General features: G+C 42.8%; 2 protein-coding genes across 4 annotated transcripts in view; one reads left to right on the forward strand and one right to left on the reverse strand.

Annotated features, from left to right (window-relative positions):
* Nucleotides 1–1,351: 1,351 nt before the first annotated feature.
* skila (SKI-like proto-oncogene a) overlaps nucleotides 1,352–27,978 on the reverse strand; it is a 45,207-nt gene continuing 18,580 nt past the window's right edge. For 2 of the 3 annotated variants that reach the window (XM_086074820.1, XM_086074829.1), the window contains exons 3-8: nucleotides 12,885–12,989; nucleotides 12,322–12,407; nucleotides 9,485–9,627; nucleotides 6,704–7,035; nucleotides 5,518–5,748; nucleotides 1,352–4,077 (exon numbers count right to left, since the gene is read on the reverse strand). In XM_086074820.1, coding sequence (XP_085930946.1) covers nucleotides 3,811–4,077; nucleotides 5,518–5,748; nucleotides 6,704–7,035; nucleotides 9,485–9,627; nucleotides 12,322–12,407; nucleotides 12,885–12,989 — 1,164 coding nt within the window. In that variant the 3' untranslated portion in view covers nucleotides 1,352–3,810. The remainder of the gene's footprint in view (nucleotides 4,078–5,517; nucleotides 5,749–6,703; nucleotides 7,036–9,484; nucleotides 9,628–12,321; nucleotides 12,408–12,884; nucleotides 12,990–27,978) is intronic. The other variant, XM_086074837.1, reaches the window with a different exon arrangement.
* LOC147180908 (zinc finger BED domain-containing protein 4-like) lies at nucleotides 10,335–17,414 on the forward strand. The gene is made up of 5 exons (XM_086077226.1): nucleotides 10,335–10,386; nucleotides 10,783–10,856; nucleotides 15,582–15,646; nucleotides 16,167–16,662; nucleotides 16,865–17,414. Exons 4-5 carry the CDS (start codon nucleotides 16,343–16,345, stop codon nucleotides 17,412–17,414), a joined length of 870 nt encoding a protein of 289 aa, XP_085933352.1. The 5' UTR covers nucleotides 10,335–10,386; nucleotides 10,783–10,856; nucleotides 15,582–15,646; nucleotides 16,167–16,342.

A 27,978-nucleotide genomic window follows, 5' to 3' on the forward strand; every position in this document is an offset into this window, starting at 1 on the left:
AATATTTGGTGCAAGTGATATTGTCATAATATCTGTTTATCATTCATTTTTAGCTCAGTTTTAATCATTGCATGAACTGTCATATAGCCTTTGTGGCATGCATCCAGAGAACACACTGTACTTTGTGCTCTCCTGTCTAATCCACGCACCCTTGAGCAAACACTTCCCATTGCTGGACTTTGGTGGGACGCTCCATAGGGGGGTCTTTGGCCTCCCAGATGGCACCCCCCAGGGTCAATTAACGTGTGCCCGTGGGCCATATGCTCCAAGTTCCCCACTTGCCTCTTCTCGAATGTGGAGTCTATTTCTGTCTTCGGTTGCCATGGCGTTTGCTATTATTTCACAATCAATCAAGCTTATTGGCAGGAAAAGTTTTGTCTCCTATGTTTTTGTGGGATTTGTTTTTGGGCCTGGCTGTGCTTCACTGGCCAGACAGGAAGCGTGTTTTGTATTTGTAGTGTGTCCACTCGCTCAGACAAATCGTTTCTGTGAGGTTTAAATTTAGTAGAAAAGATTGAGCTCCTTTGGTCAAGCTTGTTCTACACACAAGATTGAGACGGTTGTGTCTCCAGAGTCCATTGTGTTTATTTTGGCAGGGTGATGCTAAATTAACCAAACAATGTTAACACATTTTACAGTAGTCTAGTTTTTATTTTATTTTTTTACCTCACATGTATAACAATGTGTGTGAGAGTTTCAGTATTTGCAGGCTGGCCCCCGATCCCTATCAAACTGGTTCTCATATATTCTTTACCACTGTGAAATTGTTTTTACTTTCTGAACCTGGACCTGCAATTTAGTCAGCAGTGTGTGTGAGCTGTATTATAAATTTCCTTGGGTTGTTGGCACCAATGTAAGTGAGAACGTATTTGCTGCAGCAGAAGGCGTCATTAGCGTGTTTTACCTGATGTTTATTTTTGCAAATTAGGCGTGTCGATCGCAAAATAAATACCCTCCTTTGAACGGAAATTGCATGCTTTGTCTTCCACAATAAGAGCACACTACAGGAAGTGATAACCTCCCTTAATCGTTTGAGTGTACTTTGATTATTATTTATCCTGTTTGGGTTCACTCTCCAATCTGTATTCGATTTTTCTTTCTCTTAGGAAACAAAACACCCCCCCACCCCCCCCCCCACACACAAACAGGTAATCAGACCAGTATATCGCTCAGGATAATCTTTCAGGGACACCATACAGTAGGGCATTTGCTGACTTTGATTGGGAGTGAGGAAAACAGCTCTAATTTGGCCAGATTGATGCTTTGTGACTTTTGATGTCAAAATACTTCTTTCGTTCACTTAAGATGTTACAAATCTGCAAGTGTGAAAAAGAGCAGCAGGAGACGTGTCGATGGCTTAACACTACAGAACTTTACTTGAATTGGATCCAAGTTCATTGTCTATACACAAGGTCATATGTACAAGGTGTGAAATGAAAATGAGGTCAAAGAGGAAAATAAAAACAAAAACAAAAAACCCACAAAGATACAGGAAGTGAGGTATTATAGAGCTGAAAAGCATTTACAGGTCAGGTCATGTTAAATGATTTAACAGTTAAGAGTGTCCTCTGCATAAAAAAACATTGTTTATATATATTTATATTTATATATGTCACAACATGAGGTAGGAGATCAGTGTCTCGAGTCATGCAAAGAACAAGTCTCATCACATGGTTATTGGCAATGGTCATATTCATACACGGACACTGCAAGTCATGTTTCAGCATTGTGTGGCGGCATGGGGAAAGCCACTAATATATATATATAAATCTATATATATATATATATATATATTTTTGTAATCTATTTTTTTAAATAGGTGAATAAAGCAAAACAGAATGTACCTATTTGTCACTCACCAGTGCTAGGATGGACAAAAGCATGCCACCGAAGAAGAAAAGGACAGGAGCTCCCAAACTGGCCGATTGTCATTCTTGTTGGGAATTCACATCTCCTGTCTTTTTTTATTTTTAGTATCTTTATATACAGTATGCGGCGCAATTGTGTGAAACCCTAACAGCGGATATGCGAATGTCATTGACATTGTGGTTGACAAACTTTGCACTGGTGTTAAAAAGAAAAAAAAAACTACAAAAGCATATCTATGTTGTAACACTGCAAAATGTCATCCTTAGTTAAAGGGGGAAATTCCTTTTCACTTCAAACAGCAGGCCCCTTGTGTACAAAATGTAATCTTGTTCTGCTGAAATAGGGCCCAAAAAAAAAAAGCACTAATACTGAATTTGAATTCAGTGGCGTCAAGAGTGTACAAACACGCATTCTCATCTCACTCACAAACACACACACTGACCTAATATGAAGCCCTCTTCCTCCACCCATCATGATTTTCAAAAACTTGCACAGATTCATGCACACGAGCCTCAGTGGCTCATAATTATTATTCTACGTGTGGGAGACGTTTTGTTTGTGTGTGGTCATGTGACACAAACAAGAGGAGCAGCGAAACATGCAGAAAAATATATATGTATTTTTTTTTTTTTTTGTCATTTTGTTGCACACTATTCTTGATGAATTTACACATTGAAGCCGGCATCACATATAATCTAGCCTGGCATTAATTCTAAAAACCTCTGCGCTATATTATGAAAAAGGCCACAAATATCCACATAAATGATTTTTTTCCCTCAGAAATCTTGTATGGCCTTTGGTGGATTTTATAGAAAAAGTGACATGAAAGTTTTTCTTCTTTTTTTCCCCAGCTCAAAAACGACAAGGGCAAAGTATGAATCATTTTCATATTCTTGCAAAGATCCCAAGCAAAAGCCGCCCCCCCCCCCCCTCCCGTTTCCATTCATATAACCTTCAACAGATTATCCACAGAAGTAGAAGAGTTTATATATTAATGGCTAGTGTATGTACAAAGTATATAGAAATCTTTAGTTTAATATTATGTTAAATACTTTCTTTAAAAGTTTTTTTCTCCCCATGATGACTTGACTTGCGACGGTCCTCGTAATCTGCCTTCGAGATGGAACACAGTGGAATGTCTTATCAATTTGCATTTGTAGCAGATGCATAAAAAGTTCAAAAGAGACCCCCTTCAGCCATTATTTACACTCACTCACTCACTCACTCACTCACTCACTCACTCACTCATCAGCAATAAGAAGCACATTTTGTCTGTTAAGGTGACAAAAAGTGAGGCTGTGAGCGCCGGAGGAGGGCTTGTCGAAGTTGGTGCCCCGGGCCAGCGTCCACCCAAGGGTACCGCCCCTCTTCAATTGCCTTGTCAGCCGCCAAGCAGCGTAACGGGAAAGTAAACTGTAACCTGTGTCCCAATTCAAGTCAAATCAAGGGGCGGGGCTGCTAGAGTGGGCGGCGGCCACTTGTGTTATTATCAAAAGCTGCCTTCGGTTTCCTCGCAGAAAACAAACCAAAAAAAGTCATTCCTTTCCTCGGTGGCGGTCGGGTGGCTTAAGTACACTGGAAAAAGTAGCACAGTGTTTCTTTTGGAAGGGGGTTGAAGGACGCCACAGTGTTGCGGAGGGAGGTGCGTCAAGTAGTTCTCCTTTGTTTTCCGTGACATTATGTTCACTTTGCTCTCTGAGGAGATGAGCGGTCGCTCGTCCGTCCATGAGGTGTGCCAAGGGAATGCGAACCAAGCAGCGCGAATGGTGGTGGCTATAAATTGAAATCTTCACATGCCAAACAAACAAAAAAAGTTGAAATATTGTTTGCTGACAGCAGAAGAAGGACTACCGATAATAGTAATAATAATAAAAAAGACAAAACTATTCTTTGATGTTAAATTACAAAAGTCCTACAACGAAAGCAGAAGAGGGCCGCCGGTTACTTTGGGGCCTCCGAGAAAGAGGAGGAAGAGGACGGGGAGGAGGAGGCGGGTGAATGGGCGTTGGGGGGTCCGGTGGACGGGGTGAGGGGAGGCGAGGGGCTGCCCCCGGCGGGAATGGTGGTGCCCGACTGGACCATCTGCTGCTTGAGCTGGCCGATGGTGCGCTCCAGGTTCTCGCGCGCCTCCCGTTCCCGCCTCAGCTCCTCCTGCAGCTCCTCACGGTCAGCCTCGGCACGTTCCAGCCTCTGGCGAAGCTCCGACAACTGCCAAGAGAACACGAGGAGGACATTTTAGCAACAAAATCTTAGGAAGCCCACGTAACAAGCGCATAACTTTCTTCCCTCCGGTGGATGCCAGGTGGGGACAGAAAGCTTGGAAACAAGCAAAGCAGCAGCAGCGGGGAAATCAGCCTAAACCCTCCAACAAAGACTGAATATGCCGTCTGTGTGGCCCGGTGTCAATTTAAAGCATCACCACTATTTGGCTTAAACCAAAATACGGTTGTCTGGTAGCCAACCATATCATTTATGTGGGTGTTAAAAATGGACGGCATGACAACCACAATAACACGCAATTTCAAATTACATACAATTTGTCCACATCCATCTAAAAGACGCCCTGCCTACAAAAAAAAGCACCCTCAAATAATAACTCAGAATTTTAAATAACATGCAATAGTTGTTTCTAACACAATATTAGTGACAGACTTTTTTCAAGAATTTTTTTTGGGGAGAAAATCTTTTGTGTTTTTCAAGAAAAAGCGATGTAATCCTATGAAAATAAGTGAAGTATTTCTAGAAAATAAAGTTGGTGCCCTGAGATACAAGTACGAGGTTTTCACTTGACCAAAATGTTTTCTTGAGATATAAATTTTTTTGGGGAGTGCACTTCACACCCCAACCACTCGAAGGCAGCACCATACTTCACAATCTCTGGTCACCATCAATTCACATTGGTTTCCTTGCAGTGGAAGGATAATATTAGTTGGTGGCAGTCTTTGACATTAAGCCTACAGCCAAAAAGCCTCACAGTAGACGAGAAAGAAAGGACAAAACAATAGGTACATGTTGTGTTTTGTGCAGAAATGTTATTACAATTGCAATTTTTTGAAACATGACATGAAAAACACGTTTAAGAAACATTTTTGGGGTGTTTTGTGAGATCTGTAACACATTAATTTATTCAATTATTTTCCATAGGAAAATATTATTTGAGATACAATAACAATTAGATCATTCGATTTTTTTTGACAAAAATTAACTTAGTTTTGATTGATCTGATTTGATTTTTGATTTTTTTCCCATAACCTTCTGAAAATAAAAGGTAGATTTGTCTAGAAAAGGGTTTTTATCATTGCCAACAACAAATTAACTCTTACAACAAATAACCAAATATCCTAAATGATATGCACATGTATGGAAACTAATTAGTTTCCATTGGATTGGATTTCATCCAGTCCAACAAAACAGCCACCATAAAATAGACGCTGGTAAAAAAACTAAACAAACAAAAAATAAAAACAAGCAGGTCTTAACTGGAATGACATCAGTTCACAGATCGTACCAATTGTATTGTTCACACATGGACATGAAAGAGTTATCTGTTGCAAAATTATTTGCTAACCAAAACAGCAGCACCAACATAGAAACATGATCACTCGCTCATTTATCTACCTATTTCCTACATGCACTGTGGCACCATACCTGTGCAGCATAATGCGCCTCCTGCTGTCGCTGGACGGCGGGTTCGCAAGCGCACGCCTGCTGCCGCAGCTGCTCCAGACGCGTCTCCAGCTCCAGCTGCTCCTGGCGGGCCTGGCCGAGCTGGCGCGCCTGCTCGCTGTGCACCGCCTCAAGTTCGGTGCGTAACTCCCGCTGCTCGGCACTCAGCTCGCGTAGCCGCGCCGCCTCGCCGCCACGCAATGCCTCCAGCTCCTGCGGACAAACGGATGGGAACATTTGTTAGCCAACAACAAAGAACGTCTCCAAAAGTCATGAATAAAAAAGACACACCGGAAGCCAGCGGTCTGCGTTCACTCACACAATTGTGCAAAAAAAAAAAAAAAAAAACACTAGGGGTGATATCGCGATATTACAGCGCGCAATTCTCGAATCGATTTTTAAACATAATTTTTTTTTATGGGAATATTCAACAAAACGTCTTACTTAGGGTTAGGATTTACACATTAAGCATGGAAGAATGTTATATTAATGGAACATTAAGCGTTAATATTTTATTTCAGTGCTGTTCAAACAAACAGACTGCAACCTGAATTTTCAGATAAATAGATACATTTTCATACAAATCTTACAGTGTACATGTGCGAGTTTACTGATTAGTATTTTCTAAATTTGAGGTTTAAAAAAATCGCAATAATCAATTTATAGTTTCGTATCGGGATGAATCGGTATCGAATCGTGACCTATGAATCGTGATACGAATCGAATCGCCAGGTACTCGGCAATTCACACCCCTACACCCCACCCATGTGCACAGTTAGACTTGCACTGGGCACGAATATAGGGCTCAAGAAGCCATTTTGGTTTGAAGCTACCTTCGAAGAAGAATATGTTTTTTTGCCAGATTTCTACCAACTTAATATTGTTGGAATAAAATAGATTTCTATTCCTTTTTCTGATTTAATGGCGAGTTATAGGAGAAAATGTTTTGTTTTCTTGATATGGACCACATCTGCATCATTTGCACAATGGTCACTGTGTAAGTATTACCGCACTACTTAACAGTGGACACATTACATTACTTAAAGACTCGATGTACTTGTGTATGTGTTGTTATGGTGGCTTTTAACATACTTGGCCTAAAAAAAGATTTTGATATTTATTGAGGAGCCCTTCAATGTATTGTAATCTGAGTGGGCTCATTTCTCACCATCTCCAGCTGCAGCTGCTTGTTTAGGGTGGAGTTAAGCTTCTCCTGCTGCTTGCCATACATCTGCATGATCTCCACCACGATCCTGTCCTTGTCGTCCTCCAGCCCGCCAGACGTCATGTTGACGGCACATCCCGCATCCTCGTCCGCCGCCTCCGTTGCGGGCGGCGGCGATGCATGATGAAGAGGAGAAGGAGGAGGGCTGCGGGTGCGGGCGGCTATCTTGCCGCTCAGGCTGCTCGTCTCCATGGAAACTGCCTGGGTTTGGCATTCCCGCTCGGCAGCGTGTTGGGATTTGGCCTCCTCAGCCAGTGGAGGCGACGCGTGGAGATCTGAGGAAAAGAAGCGGGATGAAGATGGAAGTTAGAGAGGAGAATATAAAAGAGGCAGCAAGTCACGTTTTCAAAAATAGTTCACATCTCCATCAACGGCAACATCGGAATTGAGGAGGGCTTATGCGGCACCTGGCAACTTGTTCCGTCACTTTAAAACAGGGGGTGGACTACATTTGAATTTTCAAAGCAGACAGATGAACCCAAAAATATATACAAAAGTTAAATACATAAGTCAAATCTTATCACTTAAAAGAAAATGCAATTCATAAAGTGACATCAACAAATTCAGAAAAGATGAATACATTTTAGTGAATGAAATGTAGGATAAATTAATGCAACAAATATTCCAGACCTCTTAATAATATACATGCTTGCTTAGTGGGGCAGATTAAAGACTACCTCTGCTTGGAGAGGCATCAAAAGCCGCATTCTGTTTGCATTGCTTTTTATTCATATAGCGTGTGTGTGTGTGGCAAATAAATAGCGCATACAGTACATGCTATACACAAATAGCAGTGAGGCATTCTGATGGATCAAAAGGAAGTAGGATAGCAAAAGAATGGAAGGTACGCAGAGCAGACTGGGAAGAAGAGGAGGAGGAGAAAGAAAGTGAAAGCAGATTTGAAAATTCAGGGCCCCAAAGACAGTTTGCCTTAGCAAATTGAAATTTAGTTAGCATGTCTAATATGAGTGGAGGGGAAAAAAAGAAGAAGTCTAAAGAAGGCATGCTGGAAAATAATTTGGTAGGTATGTCAATAATGAATGCCCAAAAAGACATGGGCGGACATTTTGGAGTCATTTTGATGACAATTTGTTTAGTAGAATAACCCAAAGCCAGATAGATATAGCAACATAAAATTTGGTAGGCGTGTCTATCATGAATGAGTGTAGCATTTAGACAGAAGAGGCCATTTAAGCGTAATTTTGTAGAAAATGTATATTTGGCAGCATGACCCAAAAAGTCAGAAAATTCAGCTCTGAAGCCAGTTTGACTCAGTAGGAATGTATATCATGAGTAGACAGACAAAAGTGTCTCAAGTACCCATGCTTGAAAAGACCAAGGAAATCTACCATTTTGGTTTGAAGTGGCCATTTTTGCATCTGCGGGACAGGGGGAGTGAAGAAAGTGACAGCAGACTGCGTGGGAGGCGGAGATGCGGAAAAGAGAAAAGAATGGAAGGAGAAATGTTCGCAGTGAGACAGGCTGGAATGGCATTCCTGTGATTGCGATGAACACACACGCGCACGCATGCATTTATGCATAAAACGCACAACAGAAGTGCAGAAAAGGAGGTCACTGCCAGCCCTTGCTCATCAATAGTGAGGTACAAATCCCCACACCACCCAAGTGAAGGCCAGCACATGATTATGTGCATGGCTGCGGGCGTGTATGTGTTTGTTTGTGCGGTTTACTGTTTACAGCGCACACGTGTCTCTTCCATAAGCATGCCTGTCTCTAGCTTGTGCTAGGTCCTATATATGAGTGTCATTTATTTACAAATATGCAGCACTCTACCAGCAGACCGCTAGCGAGCAGACTTATTACTAACACACATGACTGCAGCTGCAGGCTCCATTTTATATTCGTCCCCCAATTGCATCCATCCCTCAAATTGCTGCCATCGTCAATATCAGATATTGAAGGTTTAACTACAGAGCTAGGAGCTCTGTTGCTAACCAAAACAGCAGGGACAGGAAGTATAGCTACAAGGCTACGCAGCGAACAAACAGAGCAGCTCTGCCTCTGACCAGCTGATGGCTTTGATGCTTTTAGCAGTCAAAGCAAAGAATAATGTCAACACAACCCTCGCGAGGATAAGTGGTTCGGTAATTGGGCGGATGGATGGATGATATTTTTTTGTGATTAAACTCATTCCGTTCAAAAAACTGAAGATGTGCTTTTCTTAAAAAAAAAGAAAATAGAAAAAAACCATTTAATTAAGACGTTATGTTACTGTATCAATTATTTGAGAATGTTTCTTACGGCGGTATTTCATCTTTTAGAACTTGTGCTTTGGAACCAGAAGGTCACAAGTTTGGCACATAGTTGTTGGAGAGATGCTACTCTGCTTGCGGGTTACCGCCGAGGTGCCCGTGAGCAAGATGCCGTTGCACCTTTCAGTGATGCAGCACTCTTTGGGTGCCTCTCACTCAGAATCTCTCCCTGCATGCGTTTGCTCTGGTTCTACATGTAGTGTGCAACACAAAAACATACAGCGGAAGAGTGTAAATTGAATTTCCCCTTGAGGGATTATGCTGAATATAATAAATGATTTGAAATGAAACAGAAAATTCATTTACTGCAGAATATATTGCCAGCAGTTTTATGTTTCATGTTTTGCCTTTTTTCCCCTTAATGTAAACCGGAAGCGTGGCTTTATAAACTAACGAAGCGTGATTTTTGGCCTAGCATCACACCGCTTATTTATCACAAATTGCTACTCACCCATAGGAGGCTCGTCAAGGTGTGGCGCTCCTCGGCCGTAATGGTGCTTGAGCAGCGCACTGAGCATCTCGGGGCTCATCTCTGCCTCCCTGCGCAGCGACACGTTGGGAGCCACCATCTTATCGTACGTGTACAGGTAGTAGCTAGAGAAGACGAGAAAAAAAACAAGAGATTAAACACTGATATACACTCTGAGGCAGCTTTTATTAATTCCGTTTGTTCATAATTGACTGACTACGGCTTTTTGTTACCCTACTCATCATCGCGAGCAAGCATTGTCAACTTTCATGGTCTCGTAAACGTTATGAGTTATGGACTTTGCAGGGATGATATGCAACATATCCACGCGCCGTAATTCACGCTGCGCGGGCCATAAAAAGCTCACTGGCGCTGAATATTGGGGTCGGTCTTATCTTGTGTTTACACCGGCTACGCCTAAACAGACCTTGGGCTTATCACAAACGTCCAGGTGGCACTATCTGAATCTTTGCTCGTGGAGACCCTTCCCCCCCACCACCATCATCATCATCATCATCATCATCATCACGAGCTCGCCTCCAGACAGAGCTGCGGCTGGCACAGCGAACTAGGTTAAGCAGAAAAGTACAACAGTGGCAAACCAGGTCTGATTGAATGCACACCCGGCTCATAGCTGACAAGTGCGCGGCTAATGGGCATCGAATGTGACGCTAAGTGCTGCGGATGTATTGCGAGACGTTCATTATGGCTCACTGGCCCAGACGTGATGGCTACAAACTGGTGCAGGCGGGTTTGAGGTTGTGGGGGAGGGGGGCAACAGTATGTTTATGTGACAGTCATGTGGCTCTGGCGGGGTGAGAGGTACGAGCGCTAATCCCACCGACATCATCACGTCACACAGGTCACACGCGGGGCAGGTCGACGTGAGTTTGGTTTCCACTTTTTAATCTGGGTGGGATTACGCTGCAATGGATGATGGTGAGAAGAGGATGAAGCCAATTGGAATCATATCAGTTATATCATTCCTTTTCTTTCGGGGGGGGGGGGGGGGGGGGGGGTGTAAAAAAAAAACATGGGTGGGAAGTAGCTATTTTGCAGGATTTATGTAAAAAGGACCATAGTGGGGTGTATAATCAATCAATTTAATATTTGATGAAGATCTTTGGTCATTGAAGTCGTGCATCAGTCACAACAGAAAGCTATTCAAAAGATGTTTTTTTTCAATTTTTGTGACTGTTGGAACCCTATTTTGGTAGTCAGGCGTACGTGCACTTGGCGTAAAAACGGACACATCTTTTTTTCTTTTTTTTTTTTACCAGGGCAAGTCTAAATTCTGTGTTCGAGAATTTGGCAGACCATTTTGTGCCTCACTGGCCGTCCTGGCAGACCAAAGGTAATTTTGTGAAAGAAAGTAGACAAAAATTTAGACCAGCTAACAACAGGTCCAAGTTGTGGCACAGGTCAAGGCACAAGTAGACAGATTCTGAGCGCCACGGATGTGGGTGGTGGACGTTATCGTATTTCATTCATAAATATCACAACAAGGTGGGACAATCGCTCTGAAATTCATAATCATTGTAAAAATTTATTTATTTAATGAATTATCATTATTCAGGGGGAGGGTTGGGTCATCAGACACGGACGGACGCACGATCAGGGATAGAAGGCAGTCTCCAAGTGCCCACTTCAAAGCAGCCAACTTTACATCTACGCAAGTGGAGATCTCCTTTCAGTTTATTTTAAAAGTACTTTGCGTGCGCAGGTCTCCTCTATCTACATGCCGCATAGACCACACAACTCTGCGCTGAATTTAAAGGGTATGAGGGGAGCCGCTTCCATTGAATAACACACAAGTCGGCTGCGTTCCCTCCCACAACGGCGTAAATAATACCCCCTTCTACCTGCGTCGGTTTACCAAAATACCAAAAGAACGAAAACTCCACCCATGCGCCTCGCTAGAATGCGCTTTGGTCTAGACATTTGCATCTGATGACACAATTGCGCATCAGTTACTTTAGTGGACAGCTATTTAAAAGCTGTTTACTTGTATTGTGTGTATGAGTATTGGTGTCCTAGTTGCACATCAGTCACGATAGTGCAGGGGTGTCAAACTCATATTAGCTCAGGGGCCACATGGAGGAAAATATATTACCAAGTGGGCTGGATCGGTAAAATTAAGGTATATCATTTAAAAACAATTGCCGTCAATAATGCGCAGATTTTTAATATTTGCGGGCCAGCCCTAAATTGGAGGGCGCAACTGTAAATATATTGTCCCCCAAAAAATAACACAAATGCAAATGGACGCGGGAACACTTTGCCCGTATAAGTTCCGGGCATGTTATAGCTGCCTATTTTGCATATACCTATATATTGTTCACAGAATGCATTATGGTGCTGAGAATGAAGTTATAAGGACGTTAATCCTTGTCATAGTTGAATGTGTGCCGTATTCAGCACGTTTATGTTTGATTTATTTTGGTCTATGTTTTTATTATATTTTTTTATACAAACTGTAACTTTAAAGTCGCGTGTAAAATAATGACATCCAGAGCAATTCCGTGTACTTTGCTCATCTGATGATTGCTTGTGAAATTACGAATTGATATGCTTTGATTGTGGCCGGCTGATTAATTGGGCCAACATTACTCTTTCTTTTTTTTTACCGGCCGGATTAAACGTCTTTGCGGGCCTGATCCGGCTCTCGGGTCGTATGTTTGACACCCCTGCTATAGTGGATAAAGGACATGGACGGGTAGACTATTCTATGTCGGTGCCATCAATATGGCACACGGACAGAAAAAGATGTGTTGTCTAAAGCAGCTCCAAATATGCAGTGCTATTCTAGGCTGTAGTACCTGGGGTGGACCAGGGTGGGGTGTCCCGGCTCCTCTTTGATGTCCGGGAAAAGCTGATTGTACACCATGGTCGGAGATATCTTACCCTGTGGTAAAAACAAACACACAAAATAAAACACCCATACCGTTTTGAATAGAAGAATGATTAGAGAAGGTAATTATATGCATCTAAGCGCTACATGGAGACATGAAGCAGGAAATGGGCTGCACTGTCAGAATTGTAATCCAATAGAGTTAATATATGCTGCCAGGAGACATGGATGAGGGATAACCTGCAGAACACTGAGCAACTGTGTGTGCGTGTGTGCACGTGCACGTGAAAATGTGATAATCATGATAAAGTACTTCGAAGAGCATCTCTGCAGCTGTGTTATCGCGTGTGTATGCTCCCTGACAAGTTGCACAGAGGAGGCACACGCCATCAGAAAATGACCGGCTTGTGTGAGTGGTGGTTGACCCAGTGAGCTGACCCACATGTACGGGAGGGCGGCGGGAGCAACGGGAGGTGATGGATGAGAGATTGCGAAGGGGGAGGTAAAAGAGGGGGTAGCCCAGCAACTGACCTTCCTCGTGGGCTCGGTTTCAGCCATCTTGCCGCTGGGGGAGCAAAGGTCCGCGGAGGATTTGCGCGCTTGGTTCTCCTGCTCTTCATCCACTGCAGCTGTCTTCTGGAAGAAGAGAGGGCATTTCAAGGTTAAACAAGATGGCAGTGTACAAAAGGAATCCTAAAGTCAGTTTTCATATCGATTAATAGCAATACTTAAAAAAAGAAGAAGCTGTCAATCACTACAGCGGATGGCTAATGAAGCTCTGACCTTTTTATATGTGCCACATTTGTGCATCTACTTAAAAGCTGATAATTAGGCCAGACTTTTCACCCCCACTTACAAATACGAACCAGTGGTGGGCATAGTATGCGAGGGGACACTCATGGGGTCTGCAATGACTGACAAGATTTGCTCCTATAGAAGAAAACTATGCTGACGGCAGTGTGGTTAACGAACAGAGGAAAAGTAGACAGACGAACACCTTTGAAAATGTAGGGCAGAGGAACAAATGACATCCAGGAGACGAATGTCATCAAAAAAACAAGAGAGGTGTACAGGAATGAACGAGGCCGCCGAGGAAGCTCTATGAATAAAAGAGGAGCAAAGCCGAGCGGGCTGCCATTACGCGCTGGTGTGCGTGTGATTCATTGCTAGGCAGGCCGCAACGCAGCTGGGAGTCTCTCTCAATTTGAGGATGCGCTATATATTATACACTATAGATGTGTGTGCGTGTGCTGGATCTTTATGATTCTTTATGTCAGCTTCTTAGCCCGTGAGCCCTGTGTGTGCTTAGTAAATACGAGCAGCATCACTTCTGCGCATGTGTGCTCGCAGCAAATCCAGGGCATGCTCAGCAAGAGTCCCCTGATGGAGCTAATGCTCAACTCTCCACCCTATAATACAACTAAAATGAAATAAAATTACTTTTTAAACAGGCCTGCCAGTCAGGTAATGGAGAGAGAACATGAAATACTAATCAGCAGAGCTGCATACTATTTTACGTGGTACAACTCAGTCACTACATTCAATGGCACCGTTTTGATGTCTTGATATGTGTCAAGCTGACAGCTATTCAAAAGCGGCTTTCTCCTTCATGCATGAGTCTTGGCATCAAAATCACACATCAGTCACAATAGGCAGCTGATGTAAAGATGTTTTCGTTCCGTATATGCACAAGTTTCAATGAGAGGATATACACGCAAACACACAGTGAATATTAATAAACAACCCAGCCATTGTCGCTAATAGCTCAGCGTGCCACTAAATGAGTTTGACAAGAAGGTAGCAGCCACCTAACATGCGACCTAATGGATAATCCGTCTTTGTTTGGCAGATTATGGTATCAGCAAAGGGATTACTCATTCTCATTCTCACAATTTGCATAAAATGCCATGCAAAACCAAAATAGCTGATTTCCTATTAAATTTTAGACATGGGTCCCTGCCCTGTGACCTTTATCCAGTTTCGTGTCGCCTTTCTTCATGGAGGATCCTCAAGAAGATCAAACTTCCACACCGTGTATCACCCACATTAGAAGGGGCAGGGGAAGCAAAATAAATAAATAATAATAACTACAGCCGGCTGCTGTCAAGCCATGAAAATACAGCACCATACACTGTACCTGTAGATGAGAAAATTAAGTGTGCAGTCTAGGGGTGTTGAAAAAAATCGTTTCGGCAATATATCGCGATATTACCGTGCACAATTCCCGTATCGATTCAATATGCGGCAAATCAAATTTTAAACATGAATTTTTTATGGAAATATTCAACAAAACATCTTACTTGAGGTTAGCTTTTAAACCAAGAGTGCCATCTAGAGGAGTCAAAAAATATCACAGGTGCTTCATAAAGCTTCATCTGTCTGTGTCTGGTTAGCTGTTTAGGTAGCTAGCTAGCTGGCCCATTTAAATCAAGAGTGCCATCTAGAGGAGTCAAAGCATCATTTGTCTATCACTACTGATTAGTATTTTCAAAATTTTGAATTTAAAAAAAATCGCAGTAATCGACTTATACCAGGCAATTCACACTCATAGTGCAGTCTGTCCCCAAAATGCATACGAACAATGTATGAAGCGCGCCGGGTACAATCAGCTTCTCAAAATATCCACATACTCCTCTTTATTCTCACCCACTTCATCTCTTTGAGGCAACCTGCGTCTTCCTTGACAATCACACCATGTTTTTGTGGTTCATATAAAAGTAATAAAGTGCAATATACGGCACGTGGAGCCTCAAGACCCGATACAGAGTCACAGTTTCTCATAGTACAGCGGTAGATGGGCAGGGCTCAATTGCTCAGTATGAAGGTGTGAGTCACAAACTGTCATTTTTTTCCCCTTGGTCATCCTTTCCAGCCGGGGTCGGTCATGTCGCGCAGTTATGATAGATATGTCCATAGCATTTTGTGTTGATTGGTGTCATATGCTAATCATTTAAAAAGAAATCTGTCAGGACTGTCAACAAAGGAATACAACCATGTCTTGGTAATGTGCGTGTTGTCAGGGATAGTGGGGTATTTACAAAGACGCACATGAATGAGCGTGTGTTTGCACATGTAACAGCCTGGAGGCATATGCACAGCCAGGTGTGTGTGTGCCGTGAGCGTGTGCACGTGTGATTCGACACTCTGTGTGTATGTGCAGAGCGAGGGGGCTCGTCTGTTTATGTTGGCTCCTGATTGGCTGGATTTTGTTTTTCTTCCCTACTGCAGCAGTAGAGAGGATGGGAGGGGGCGAGCGGAAGAAACTCCGACCCAGAGACTGACGGAAAGCGACGGTAAAGCCACTGCAGTGGTGCGTTGTAGAAGCAGGTCGGTGTGTGAATGTGTGCAACGGCAGGCAACAAAAACAAGAGAAGAAATCAGCTTGAATGTTAACGACGGCTCGCCCAGCAGCCGTGTCTCTGCTTGACCCTCATGACAGCTCACGTTGTGCTGATGAGACAGCTCATTAAAGTGCGCACCTCTGTATGTTTATGTGTGTGTGCATGTGGTCTTTATGAGGACCCGTCACATGACATGTATGCGAAGGACACTGAGGCCCGGCTTCTACGGACTGTTTGAAGGTGAAAGCTGGCTATTGAATGGCTCAAAGGGTGCTGCTTTATGGTACAACTGATTAAAAACATTTTCTTCATTCAAAAGCTGTAATATGTATGATTGACCAGTAATTGACAAAGGCCATTACTTAGCGGCAGCCGTGATTGGCGTTTGATGTTCATTTACGTGACAAATTATCTATTACCATTTTTAATATTCTGAACTCCTGTTTTCATAGCCCTGATATTATTTCCACAGAAAAGTTGTCGAGCGCAACATTGCGGATATTGTGGCAACGGGAAGGAACATCGTCAAGACATTTTAAACACTCATCGCTTGCCTATTACCGACTCTACGACATACAGACGCAGTTCAGTCAGCCCAGGAAGCGTCTACAACAAGACGTTACCACTAGATGGAATAGCACGTATTACATGTTACAGTCGCTGATGGTAGCAGAGTACGCGTTACCAGCTACACCCACTGCACACCAGTGGGAGCTAATTGAAAATGTGCTGACCATCCTTGCGCCATTTGAAGAACTTACAAAGGAGATCAGCTCATCAAGAGCTACAGCAGCAGATGCCATCCCGCCCGTCACTGCACTCAAACGGCTTTTGGCGAGACGAGCAGACACACGCCGTGGTGTGGCTACAGCCAAAACAACACTACTGGAGGCTGTTGTGAGAAGATTCAGCAACATTGAGCATGAGCCCCTGTACAGCGACAGCCTTGCCACTATTCTTGATCCAAGGCAAGTAACTAACTATGAACATAGTAAAAAAATTCAAGCCATAATAATTACTGTTAAGATACTATTACACTTACAAAACGATTTTAAAAATGAAAATTGTTTTTCTGAACTATAGTTTACTATTTACATGCGCGTCATAAAAAGGAATACTGTATACAAAGCACAATGATTGATCCATCTTCCTTTGTTTGTACAAAATAAGGTACAAGAATCGGCACTTCTCAGCAGAGGTGAAGGATGAAGTGAGAGAGCTCCTTTTGGCCAAACTTGCAGAGGAGGAGACCAGATGCAGACCCGTAGATGAGAGACCCGCTGCTGAAACATCCACCCAACCGGAACCTCCTGACATAGAAGTACCTGCAGCTAAGAGGTGTAGTCTACTACTTTCAGTACACAATGAAATCCTGAAGGAGAACATTGAAAAGGAGCAACAATTAGCCAGCCCTTCCGCCATGCAGGTACAGAACTACCTTTCTGAGGTTCCCATTGACAAAAGCCAGGATCCATTGGCCTTCTGGAAGCTCAATGAAAGTCGTTTCCCTGAACGTGCTGCACTTGACCGAGCCTATCTTTCTGCCCCATGCACAAGCATTGAAAGGGAGCGCCTGTTTAGCTTAGCAGGTCATGTAGAAGATGAAAAAATAAGTCGTTTGTCTGGTGAAAACGCAGAGATGCTTTTGTTCATCAAGAAAAACCTTCCATTAATGCATAAGCAACTGGAGTTGCTGCATTTAGACATGTATCCGTTTTGATAATAATAATAATAATAAATAAAATATAAAAAAAAAAAAAAAAAAAAAAAAAAAAAAAAAGACATGTATCCGTTTTGCACTGTGAATGTGTGAGTGCATGAATAAAGTATCCATTCCATTGTAAAGCGTCTTTGAGTGTCTGGAAAAGCGCTATATAAATGCGATGCAATATTATTATTATTATTATTATTATTATTATTATTACAAGGAAATAATACTCAGGAAGGACACTTTACTGATACTGCCGTGCACTTTTTGTTGTTGTAAAATCTCAAAACAGGTCTGCAGTGTAGCCTGTTGCACAAGTTTTATTTTAAAATGTGAAAAATGACTAAGGATCTAGGTATTGCTCAGTGTTTTCCAATAAAAAAAAATGGAATCTTAAAAGTGTAAGCTCTTGGTTTTGAGGGGGAAAAAAAAGTGTGATTGGCAAAAATCGAGATCGGCAAGTCAGGCCCAAAAATTGTGATCGGTGCACCCCTATTTGTAACCCCTGTGATAAATGGGGGGTTATTTTACTTTAAATTGTTTATTGGGAGGGAAATTAGCTGTGGTACATCACAATGTGTATGTAACTAAAGAAGGAAAACCTAGTGTGAAACCTATTGAAACAAAAACAAAGTATCAAATACTGTATTGCCTTGGTACCATGGTAGTGACTGACGATACATTGCAACATTAACATTTTTTTCCGGCTCGTGCGTATGTGAATGCAGACATTATCCGAATGTTTGCCAAAGTGATTGTCAGTGTGATGGTTGACATGCAGTAGACTATACATATTTGAATGTCTATATATGCGGCAGAGATATTCATGTACATGTGCGCGCAGTTTACCTGACAGTTGACGGCTTAACGCCCACCACCCACTCTGCCTCAGACAAACGCACACGCACACACACTGCTCTGCTCATTATTTCCGAAGATCTGTGCCGGCTTAATGAGTGTGTTTGCACATCACAACGCAACTGTCTCGCTCGAACCTTGCGTTGCCCATCACTCCCTCACTGACCTCGCCTCCCACCCCACCATGTTTTTATTAACAAACAACATGTTGTGCTAATCGTCCATAAAGAAGCACCTCTTTTATGTAGGCTGCTAAAACACACACACACACACACACACGGAGACACACAACCCCCCGGCGCACACAAACACACAAACACGTATGTCTCCACTCCAGCCCCTTGTGAGGCCTAACCTCGCCTTGTGACAATGTGGATTAGCATTCCGCACACTCGCTCGGCTGAACTCTGCCCTGTTGTTCCTAATCACCAGCAGTCTGCTTGCCTGCTGCTGCAGTCACACACACACACACACACATGAACGCACATGCATACACACACACTATGCAGCAGCGGCGGCAGCTCGATGAAACATACTGCCCTAGACAGACTCGGCCATGTGAACGTTCACAGTGACCCATTTCCGCAGCCTCGGCATATTCCCCAGACCATTAGCACACGTGACGCTTCCGCAGCAGACAACTTTATTGGAGCAGAAAGAGGTTTGTGTGGCGTGTCGGCTGTTAAATACTACAACAGCTACGACGACAACAACGTACACGACCGCAGAGTCTGGCGAGCGGCTTTCAAGTTGAGGGTAAACAGATAAAATTGCGCTACGCGGGACCTACAGCGGGATACGGCTCGGCCAGTCAAAATGTTTAATGGCTTGCCGTTTGTTATTTCATTTGCGAGTGGAGCGAGCGGCTGTGTGCGATGCAGGCAAGCGGTGCGACTTTCACATGACACACACATCCGGATTGACACAGTGCAACACAGACAGGCCAGGAAGTACCGAGGTCAAGCTCCTACTCCCTCACGTGGACCAATACACAGGCAGTTATAAATACCCATGCAGTCTTCCTGCTGAATGTATAATGTATGTATACGGTATATATACACTCTGTATACATAACAGACATATAAAGAGCAGTCAAGTGGAAAGGAAGTCAAGTGTGTGCGCATGTGTGTAAAGGACAGCGCTACGTTGGTCAATTATAAACGAATCATGACAACAATGAATCCACCACTTGTTTGGGCGATTGTCATAACTACGGATTGTAATGCTGGAATTTTAACAATGATTAAGTGGCTATTTAGATACCGATTTTTATGGCCGTGATAGGTATGGAGCAGGTTTGCACATGTTATGTTGTAAATGCGTATATGTGTGTGTGTGTGTGTGTGTGTGTTTGGGATCGGGGGGGGGGGGGGCACAGTAACCTGCTGGTATGACTGAGCTCATATCTTATCTCGGTTACAATAAAAAGAAAGCGCGGGCCTTCATTTTGAACTTTCATCTCAGAGGCGCCACGCACACACACACGCCGTACATCTCTAGTTGTTTACCTCTGAAGGTTTCCTGGAAATGACTATCGAATGGCAATGTCATATCAAAATTGGACTTCCTGTGTAGGGATGTCACAATATTCACAATTTCGCAGTCGTAAAAGTGCCTCAACATCAATGTGGTTTTGTCTTGATATCAAATAATGAGCCTTTCAAGAAGAAATACACTAAACATTGGCTGAGTGACCCATGACACCCAAATGTTGCATTGAACGCGCAAGTAATGAAATTTCACCAAAACAATATCCATAAACATTTTTTACCAAAAAGAACTTCTGAAATGCCCGCATGATATCAAATGACTGAGAGGTATTTCCTTTGGCATTTCAAGCATGTGTCCTTCAGATTTTTTGTGGCTCTGCTCATGACAGGCGCACCTACCATATTTGACGTTGCTCCGTGGCTTCGGGCTGAATTTTTTTCAGTTTCCTGACTGAGTACAATTCACGTTACTCAGTCAAACTCACAACACTGTCACCCATGGTGTCTCTCCCTCTTGCCCCTGAGAGCCCATTCATGTGCTTGGCATTCAAGAGGAGGTCAGTGCAGCAGACGTTTTCAGTTTTTTTTTTTGTCAGAAAGAGGAAGTCGACTTTATTTGGGTGCGCTTTTGCTGGAAGAGTCGCCCGCAGAGACGTGGTCACGCCCTGTCTGCTTCCACCACATCCTGCCGCAGTCTGTTAGGCCGTGTCAGACGCCAAGCTGTCGAAATACACACTTCCTGTCTTAGCTGCTCGACAGCATCGGGCACGGAAGAAGCTTCTTTTTTTCCCTAACTGACATTCAAACAGCGTTGACACATCCTGTGATGCACGTCCACTATTTGAAAAGTGTTTTCGACAAACTGCATCAGTTAATCGTTACAGTGCTGACGATGCATGTTCAGGTGGTCGCTGTTCTGTGTAAGTCCTGCAGGTGTTGGCTGTGCAGGTAGTATTTCTAACCCGTGCCGACTGTTAAAACAAATCAAGCAGAAAACCACCACAATGTGACAGGGTTACGCCGGCTCCTTGTCATGTTGCTAATCTAAGGATTCCTTGCGGATTTTGTATCAATTGAGGATTCTGCTACGGATACGATCGTGTCTCTCTACTTTACAAACTGATACCCAGCCGTATTGGTTTATCGTTCCCAACACTAGTGACGATCTGACACATAAACCTCCCATCTGTCTGCTTTATAAATGATGAACCCACCCGCCCCCTTCCCATGCCCTCCACACACACACAAGCAACCAAATCAATAAGAGCCTGTGAGCTTGTAATAAAGTGAGGCATTTAAAGGAATACACTTTTTTGGCGGGAAGGATAAGATGTTGAAGGGACTTCATTAGCGCATCAATTGGGAATTCCGGATTACCTAATACAGGGGTGCTCAAGTTCGGTCCTCGAGAGCCCCTATCCAGCCTGTTTTCCATGTTTCCCTCCTGCAGCACATCTGAATCTAATGATCAGCTAATCAGCAAGAAGCCTGATAACAATCCCGATCATGAATCAGGTGTGTTAGTGGAGAGAAACATGGAAAACAGGCTGGATAGGGGCTCTCGAGGACCGAACTTGAGCACCCCTGACCTAATAATACCTAAAACTTCCTGCAAATTTAAAGGAAGTAATGTTGAAGGGAGCAAAAAATAAATACATGTGTGTGTGTTTCACCTGAGGGAAATGTCCGAACAGGTGGACAAACAGGAAGCAAATGGAGACAGCAGACAGGTGAGACTGATCTCATGCGACCTGATGTCTGTGCCCTCGCCCCCACATCCCATACATGCGCACACACAAACACAGATAAGGAGTGTTTCATTCCCGCCCGATTAGATTTGGCTTCAGGCCCGCTGGAATATTTCTGCGCCACATGAGCGCTGTCTAGACCAGGGAAGGGAAATTCTAAAAACAAATGAAAGCTAACAGCAGCCTTGAACTAAAACGGCTAACTTCCTGTGTCTTATCTTTTCTTTCTTGAGACTTTTTTGTGCATAGCCTCAAGACTAGTATTGACCACCTGTAGCAAAGACTGATGTACTGGATTTCGCCTCAGTGTGCTTTGGCTATCATCCTCCTATATGTCGACCACATTGCATGTCGCTAAGTGAAATTGGCTTTGGTGTCTGAATTTTGAAGCCATTAAGAGGGATCCTACTAAATGAAAATATCCATCAAATAAATAACACTAAAATGGTCACTTCAAACCAAAATGGTAGACTCTTCGCACTTTGAGTGTCTATTCATGATTGACATAAATTGAATGTTTTCAAGTGAAACTGGCTTTGGGGGCTGAATTTTCAAAACATTGTGGACAACGCTACCACTTGTAAATGCAAATGACCTTGAAATGGCCAATTGAAAATAAAATGGCAGACCTCCTCTCTCCTTTTCAGCATGGGTATTTTCATCAAAGACATGCCTATGAAATTACACTTCGCTAAGTAAATATGGCTTCAGGGGCTGGATTTTCAAAACATCCCAGACCATGCTACCAAATGTTAGTTTGTGTCAAAATTATCCGAAAATGGACACTTCAAATTAAAATGTCCGACTTCCTACGTCTTTTCCGTCAAGAGTTCTTGAGACTTTTATGTTGGTCTGCTCATGATGGACATGCCGACCAAATTTGATGTTGCCAAGTGAAAATGGCTTTGGTGCAGCATAAAAAAAAAAAAACATTCCTGGGGAAGAAAGCCTTTGTATTAAACTAAAAAAAAATTATCATGTTTTTTAATTATAATCGTTGCCACACGCGGTGGCTGACTGATTAGCACGTCCGCCTTCCAGGACGTGAGATCGAGTCCGGGCTTCGGCCTTCCTGTGTGTAGTTTGCATGTTCTCCCCGTGCTTGCGTGGGTTTTCTCCGGGTACTCCGATTTCCTCCCACATTCCAAAAACATGCATGGCAGGTTAATTGAACACCAAATTGTCCATAGGTGTGATTGTGAGTGTGGATGGTTGGTCGTCTCTGTGTGCCCTGCGATTGGCTGGCAACCACTTCAGGGTGTAACCCCGCCTACTGCCCGAAGCCAGCTGGGATAGGCTCCAGCGGTTAAGAAAATGGATGGATGGATGGATCGTTGCAACACAGTTTTTATACATTTAGTATTTCTTTTGAAAGAATTGATAGAATACCATCCACACATACACACAGCTCCTGCCAGACATTTTTACAACCCAACCTTGTGCAGCCTTGTCATAATGTGCGGGTTAAAGTGCCGTAGTTATAAACGTAACAGTGTGCAATGTCTCGCTACTCTTTGCTTTACTGCAGTACTTTGGCTTTTATTTTCCTATGATCCGTCACATAAAAAAAAGGAGCGTCTCGATCAATTTTTCTATTCATCTCCCGTCCTGCCTTTTTTTTCTCACAGTCAAATCTTTGGCAGCGGGTGCGAGCTCACGTCGATGCCGTACGCATGCGGAGTTGTAATGACATTAGCTCATGAATGGACAAACTGCCTGAGAATACACTTTGCAGGCTGAACACATACACGTTACCCAGTAAGCGAGGGTGTAAGTAGCTTAGATTGTTGAACGACGTCGACAAAAGAGGCCTGTTTTTTTCCTTTCAACATTCCATCAATGCTTGTAATTTTTTTTAAATTGCTGTATCACAAAATTACTTTTTTTCTTACAGTATAATGACTTTATTCTGGCATATTTTAGTATAACATTATTGTAATTTAAAAAACCCGTTTTGTTGTTATTCTACAACTATTGTGAAATTACACCTCCTTCCCTTCCATCCATTCTCTGAACTGCTTCTCCTCACTAGGGTTGTGGGCATGCTGGAGTGGAGCCTATCCCAGTTGAGCTGACTGGGCACGAGGCAGGGTATACCCTGAACTGGTCGCCAGCCAATCGCAAAGCACATGTAGACAAACAACAATTCACATTCACATTCAGATCTTTTTACTTGAAATAATACCAATTTGTTAAATTAAATTGTAACCCTGTTTTTGCAATTTTACGACTTTATTCTAATGCAATTAAGATTTTTTTGCAAGTAACATTACAACTTTGTTTAAAAAACTATGTAAAGCTGCATTATTTTTTATTCTTATGACAATTCCGATTAAATTCTCAATTCTCTTGGAAAATACTTTTTTAATGTACTGTATTATTGCAGCATTATTCTTGCAAAAGTGACAACCTTTCTTGTAATACTACGACTTCACTCTTTAAATCATAACTCTTTACTCTTAAAGTTTTCTCGTAAATAACGAACAACTGTTGTAATGAAAATTTTGACTTAGACAATTTATTATTTTATTATTATTATTATTATATTATTATTCAAAGCCTTTTTTGTCATATTTATTTGACTGGCCCCATAGACAGAATGCTAAGAAGGAAGGCGCTGAATGAAACCAGCCATTCACTTATCTCCTTATAAAATGACAAACAGGAAGCGTTAGGTCATGTCTCACATTGCAGCTGCAGGATGATCTGACTTGGCCTTGACTACGAATTATGCCATTAACACATTAACAACAATAATTAAAAATAATGATAATGCCGACAAGATGCCTTAGTTAGGATGAGCGTCTAGACCCCAGCATGCATCAGGCGGTAATGTTTGTCATTCCTGCGTGTGACCACAAATTCTTTTAGAATATGCTCATGCTGACAATTTTAATCATAGCATTACTAAATGGTAAGCATTCCGACAAGTAGGTCCATGCTATGTTTTCTGTCCGTCCATTTGTTTGTGTCCAAATGTTATTTATTTTAACTAATTTTATGAACTTCCTTTGTAATTAATTGATCATGTCCTTGCTGTGAAATTGACATGTGGATTAATCACGTCTTGAAGCAAATTCAGTCAAAATTGAGCAAACAAACCACTTGGCCACAACAACATCCAACAACAGTGGCAAATTAACCAGTTCAGAACTCTCATCAATTTATTAATGTTTAGCATTGATCGATCAACAACATGGTCAAATTTGGATATAAAAATGTCTTCATTTGACTAAAAAAACAAAAGTTGTGCAGGAAGTACGGTCATAATATTGACAAAAGCTGTCATTTCACCTAAATCAAGTTGTAATATTATAATGAGTGTTACGAGGTATCAGAAGTGTTCTAACCAGTATTGTTATGACTTTTATTACAAGGCATGTGTGAGACAAATCAAACGACCACTTCATTCATACCATAATCACCACTTCAGTCATTACTACTGTATATTTTCTTTTCGGCACACTGGCACGTTTACAGCACGGCAGTTAATCCCAGCCTTTGAGCGAGCGAAGGACATTAAATTAAATGATCGTCTGCAGCTCAGCGTGTTTGCTCCACTTTCCTTCCCCTGAGGCTCCCCCGTAGACACATTGTCGGGGCCTCACCTGTGTGCACTGCATTACAAACACACACATAATCACACAGCAGTATGTAAACATCCATCAAACAAGAGGAGGATGACGCAGTGGAAAGACAGGCACACTTCATGAAAGAGGACGAGGAGAATGAGGCCAGTGGGCTCTTGTCTTGTCTATGACTGTACTCGTCATCGGGCCAATGTGGACGTAAGAGTCTGGAGACTCTCACTGCCAGAGGACACTTGTGAACTCAGAGAATAGCAGCAAAAAGATAAATAAACTCAGAGAGGATGGAACAAGAGAGAGCCTGGAGAGCAGCAAGAGAGATAGAGAAAGTGAGAGAGCGACGTTGCTAAGCAGACGGCGAGCCAGCACAGCCCTGCTTTCACGACACAAAATGGAGATGCTGCCCAAGCCCATCTCGTATGTACCGTATTTTTCTGACTATATGTCGCTCTGGAGTGCAAGTCACACCAGTCAAAAAATGCATCGTGAAGAAGAAGAAAAACATGTATGTCGCTCAGGTGTGCAAGACACATTTTTGGAGGGCATTTATTTTAGAAAAACCAATAGGGTAGAGGTTAGACCCAAGATCCCCGTTCCCTAGATGGCAGCGAATGAGTTCTGGTTGGACTTGAAGCTTTTGCTTTTAACTACGGGAAAAACAAAAATATTTTTTTATATATAAATATGGCCCAAGGTAGAATCCTGGTCGGCTATTGCGTCTTTAGGTGCTGTAAACGGTAAATCCTCATTCTGGCGGATACTGCATGCTAATGCACCAAAAGTATTTGTCAACCACCAAAAGAAAAAACTGAAAAGAAAGTAGAAGAAATGGTCAGGGTTGGGAAATCCAGGTCCAGAAATTAAAACCCCTTAAACAGTTTGGCTTTAGCCACAAGTGCTTCTAGTCAACAGGTGGAGACAAGCTCGTTTACCTGCCAATTGAGTAGAAGCACCTGTGGCTAAAACCAATCTGTGGCAGGGTTTTTTCCTCGATTCCCCAACCCTGGAAATATTAGAAGAAGTTGTCACGGCAACTAATTGTTGTCATCCATCCATCCATCCATCCATCCATTTTCGTAACCGCTAACTCCTCACAAGGGTGCTGGAGCCTTTTCCAGCTGGCTTCGGGCAGTAGGCGGGATACACCCTAAACTGGTTGCCAGCTAAACCAGGGCAATTGTTGTATGATAAACATTTTACTGATTTAATGGGTGGTGGGGGGGGGGGGGGGGGGGGGGGTAAGAACAAAAAAAAATTATTTGTTGAATGTTGAATTGAAAATGATTTCTACCCCAAAGACATACTGCTATGTTTGCTTCCTGCTACAACAATGTTAAATGTATGTGTTATGTTTTTCCATGACGTTAATGGTTGACGTCACATAATACTGAATTGGTCATGTTGAGATACAAAAAAATAGATGTGAGGGGGAAAAAATGCATCAGAGACAGAGAGAGTGAGAGAGAGAGTGCAGGCTCTCATCCATATTACATGCAGTGCTTGTTTGAAGCATCCACTGCTGCTCTCTTTCTCTCTTTTATAAGGCCACTTGGCTTTGCTCTACCCCCCCCCCCCCCCCCCCCCAACACACACACCGCAACCCACCCCAGACCACCCAGCACCCCTCAGGCAGGCCTGTCTCTCTGTCACACTAACACGCACGCACAGCTCCACTGCCGCAAATCCATCTCTTTCTCCTTCTAAAAAGAGCTCAAGGACCAACTACAATCATTTCATGTGTGCTCATTTCAGCTTGCAGAAGAAGAAAAGTCCAATGGCGCAATTGGAGAATGACCGCACTTCTGGATCTCAAAGTCCAAATGAAGTCGCAAAATTAACAGAATGACAAGAATAGTTACAATTGATGAAACTAATTTCTAAAGTTAAAATTAATGAAAAATCGATTGACATTTTATGGAAATAGTCCGAATATTAAGAAGAAAAAGTGAGCCTTTAAATTTTGTGAGAAATTACAAGAAAAAAAATTACATTTTACAAAAATAACCTTGTAAAATGAAAGTCTGGCAAATCTCACTGCGGATGTTCAGAACTCCTGTTTCACTGCCCGTCAAGTTACTTTTATGCACATGTTGAGGCTTGTTGACTCTAAATGATTGAGTAAATGATTTGTAAACGTGTCCCGGAGCTGCTTGTACACATTCGCCTCTTTAAACATTGAACGCAACAGTCGGCGTCTGCATGTCTTGAGTCACTTGCTAAAATGTCATCAGGGTTGAGTCATCGGAGTCAACACACCTGGGCGGAAGATCAAAAATGCACGAGGGTGGGATAATGATCAATCTTTGTCTCCGTCTGCGCTGCAATGAGTGGAAAACGAGACCACAAAGTGACAGGAAGTGAATGCTCATGAGTCGTGTTCCTCTCAGGTTATTTTTTTTTAATGGTGTGCTGCCGCGGGGCGTGTCTACACAACTGCTTATCTTTCCGTGTGTTTGTGTGAGTGTGTGTGTCCTAATGACGGACGTTATCACGCTGAGGTCAGCGTCTGGCCTTGTGTCCTTTTTACCGCCGATGACGAAGCAGCCGAGACAGGGATGTGATTCATCTCAATGGATTTGACGGCCGTGACAAAACGGAAAATGTCTGACATTACGAAGTGTGCTTATCACAGCGGGCTGCTTAAAATGGTTGCTGCAGAGGGGTGACGTCCTAAGCTACTGAAAGTTGGCTACAGCAGAAACTTTACAGAGGACTTTACGAATCAGGGCAGTGATTGTCATGTGTTTAAAAAGTGTAATTCTCCCACGGTAGGGATTGAGTTTTTAACTGCATTAGTCCACTTTACTCCGACGCATCAACGCTGGTCACGTTTTTTGGGTATCTAGTTTTCCAATCAGCCGATTTACTGAGGACAGTTAGCCTCGTTAGCGTT

This window comes from Leptonotus elevatus, chromosome 1 (genome assembly GCF_054856555.1).
Source record: "Leptonotus elevatus isolate MCC_2025b chromosome 1, RoL_Lele_1.0, whole genome shotgun sequence".
In the NCBI taxonomy this organism is placed as follows: Eukaryota; Metazoa; Chordata; class Actinopteri; order Syngnathiformes; family Syngnathidae; genus Leptonotus; species Leptonotus elevatus.

Bases quoted from the DNA above. Each gene is read 5' to 3' on its own strand.
- LOC147180908 (XM_086077226.1), top strand. From the start codon at position 16,343: ATGTTACAGTCGCTGATGGTAGCAGAGTACGCGTTACCAGCTACACCC. The intron at 16,663-16,864 runs GCAAGTAACTAA...GTACAAAATAAG, and splicing joins GCCACTATTCTTGATCCAAG to GTACAAGAATCGGCACTTCT.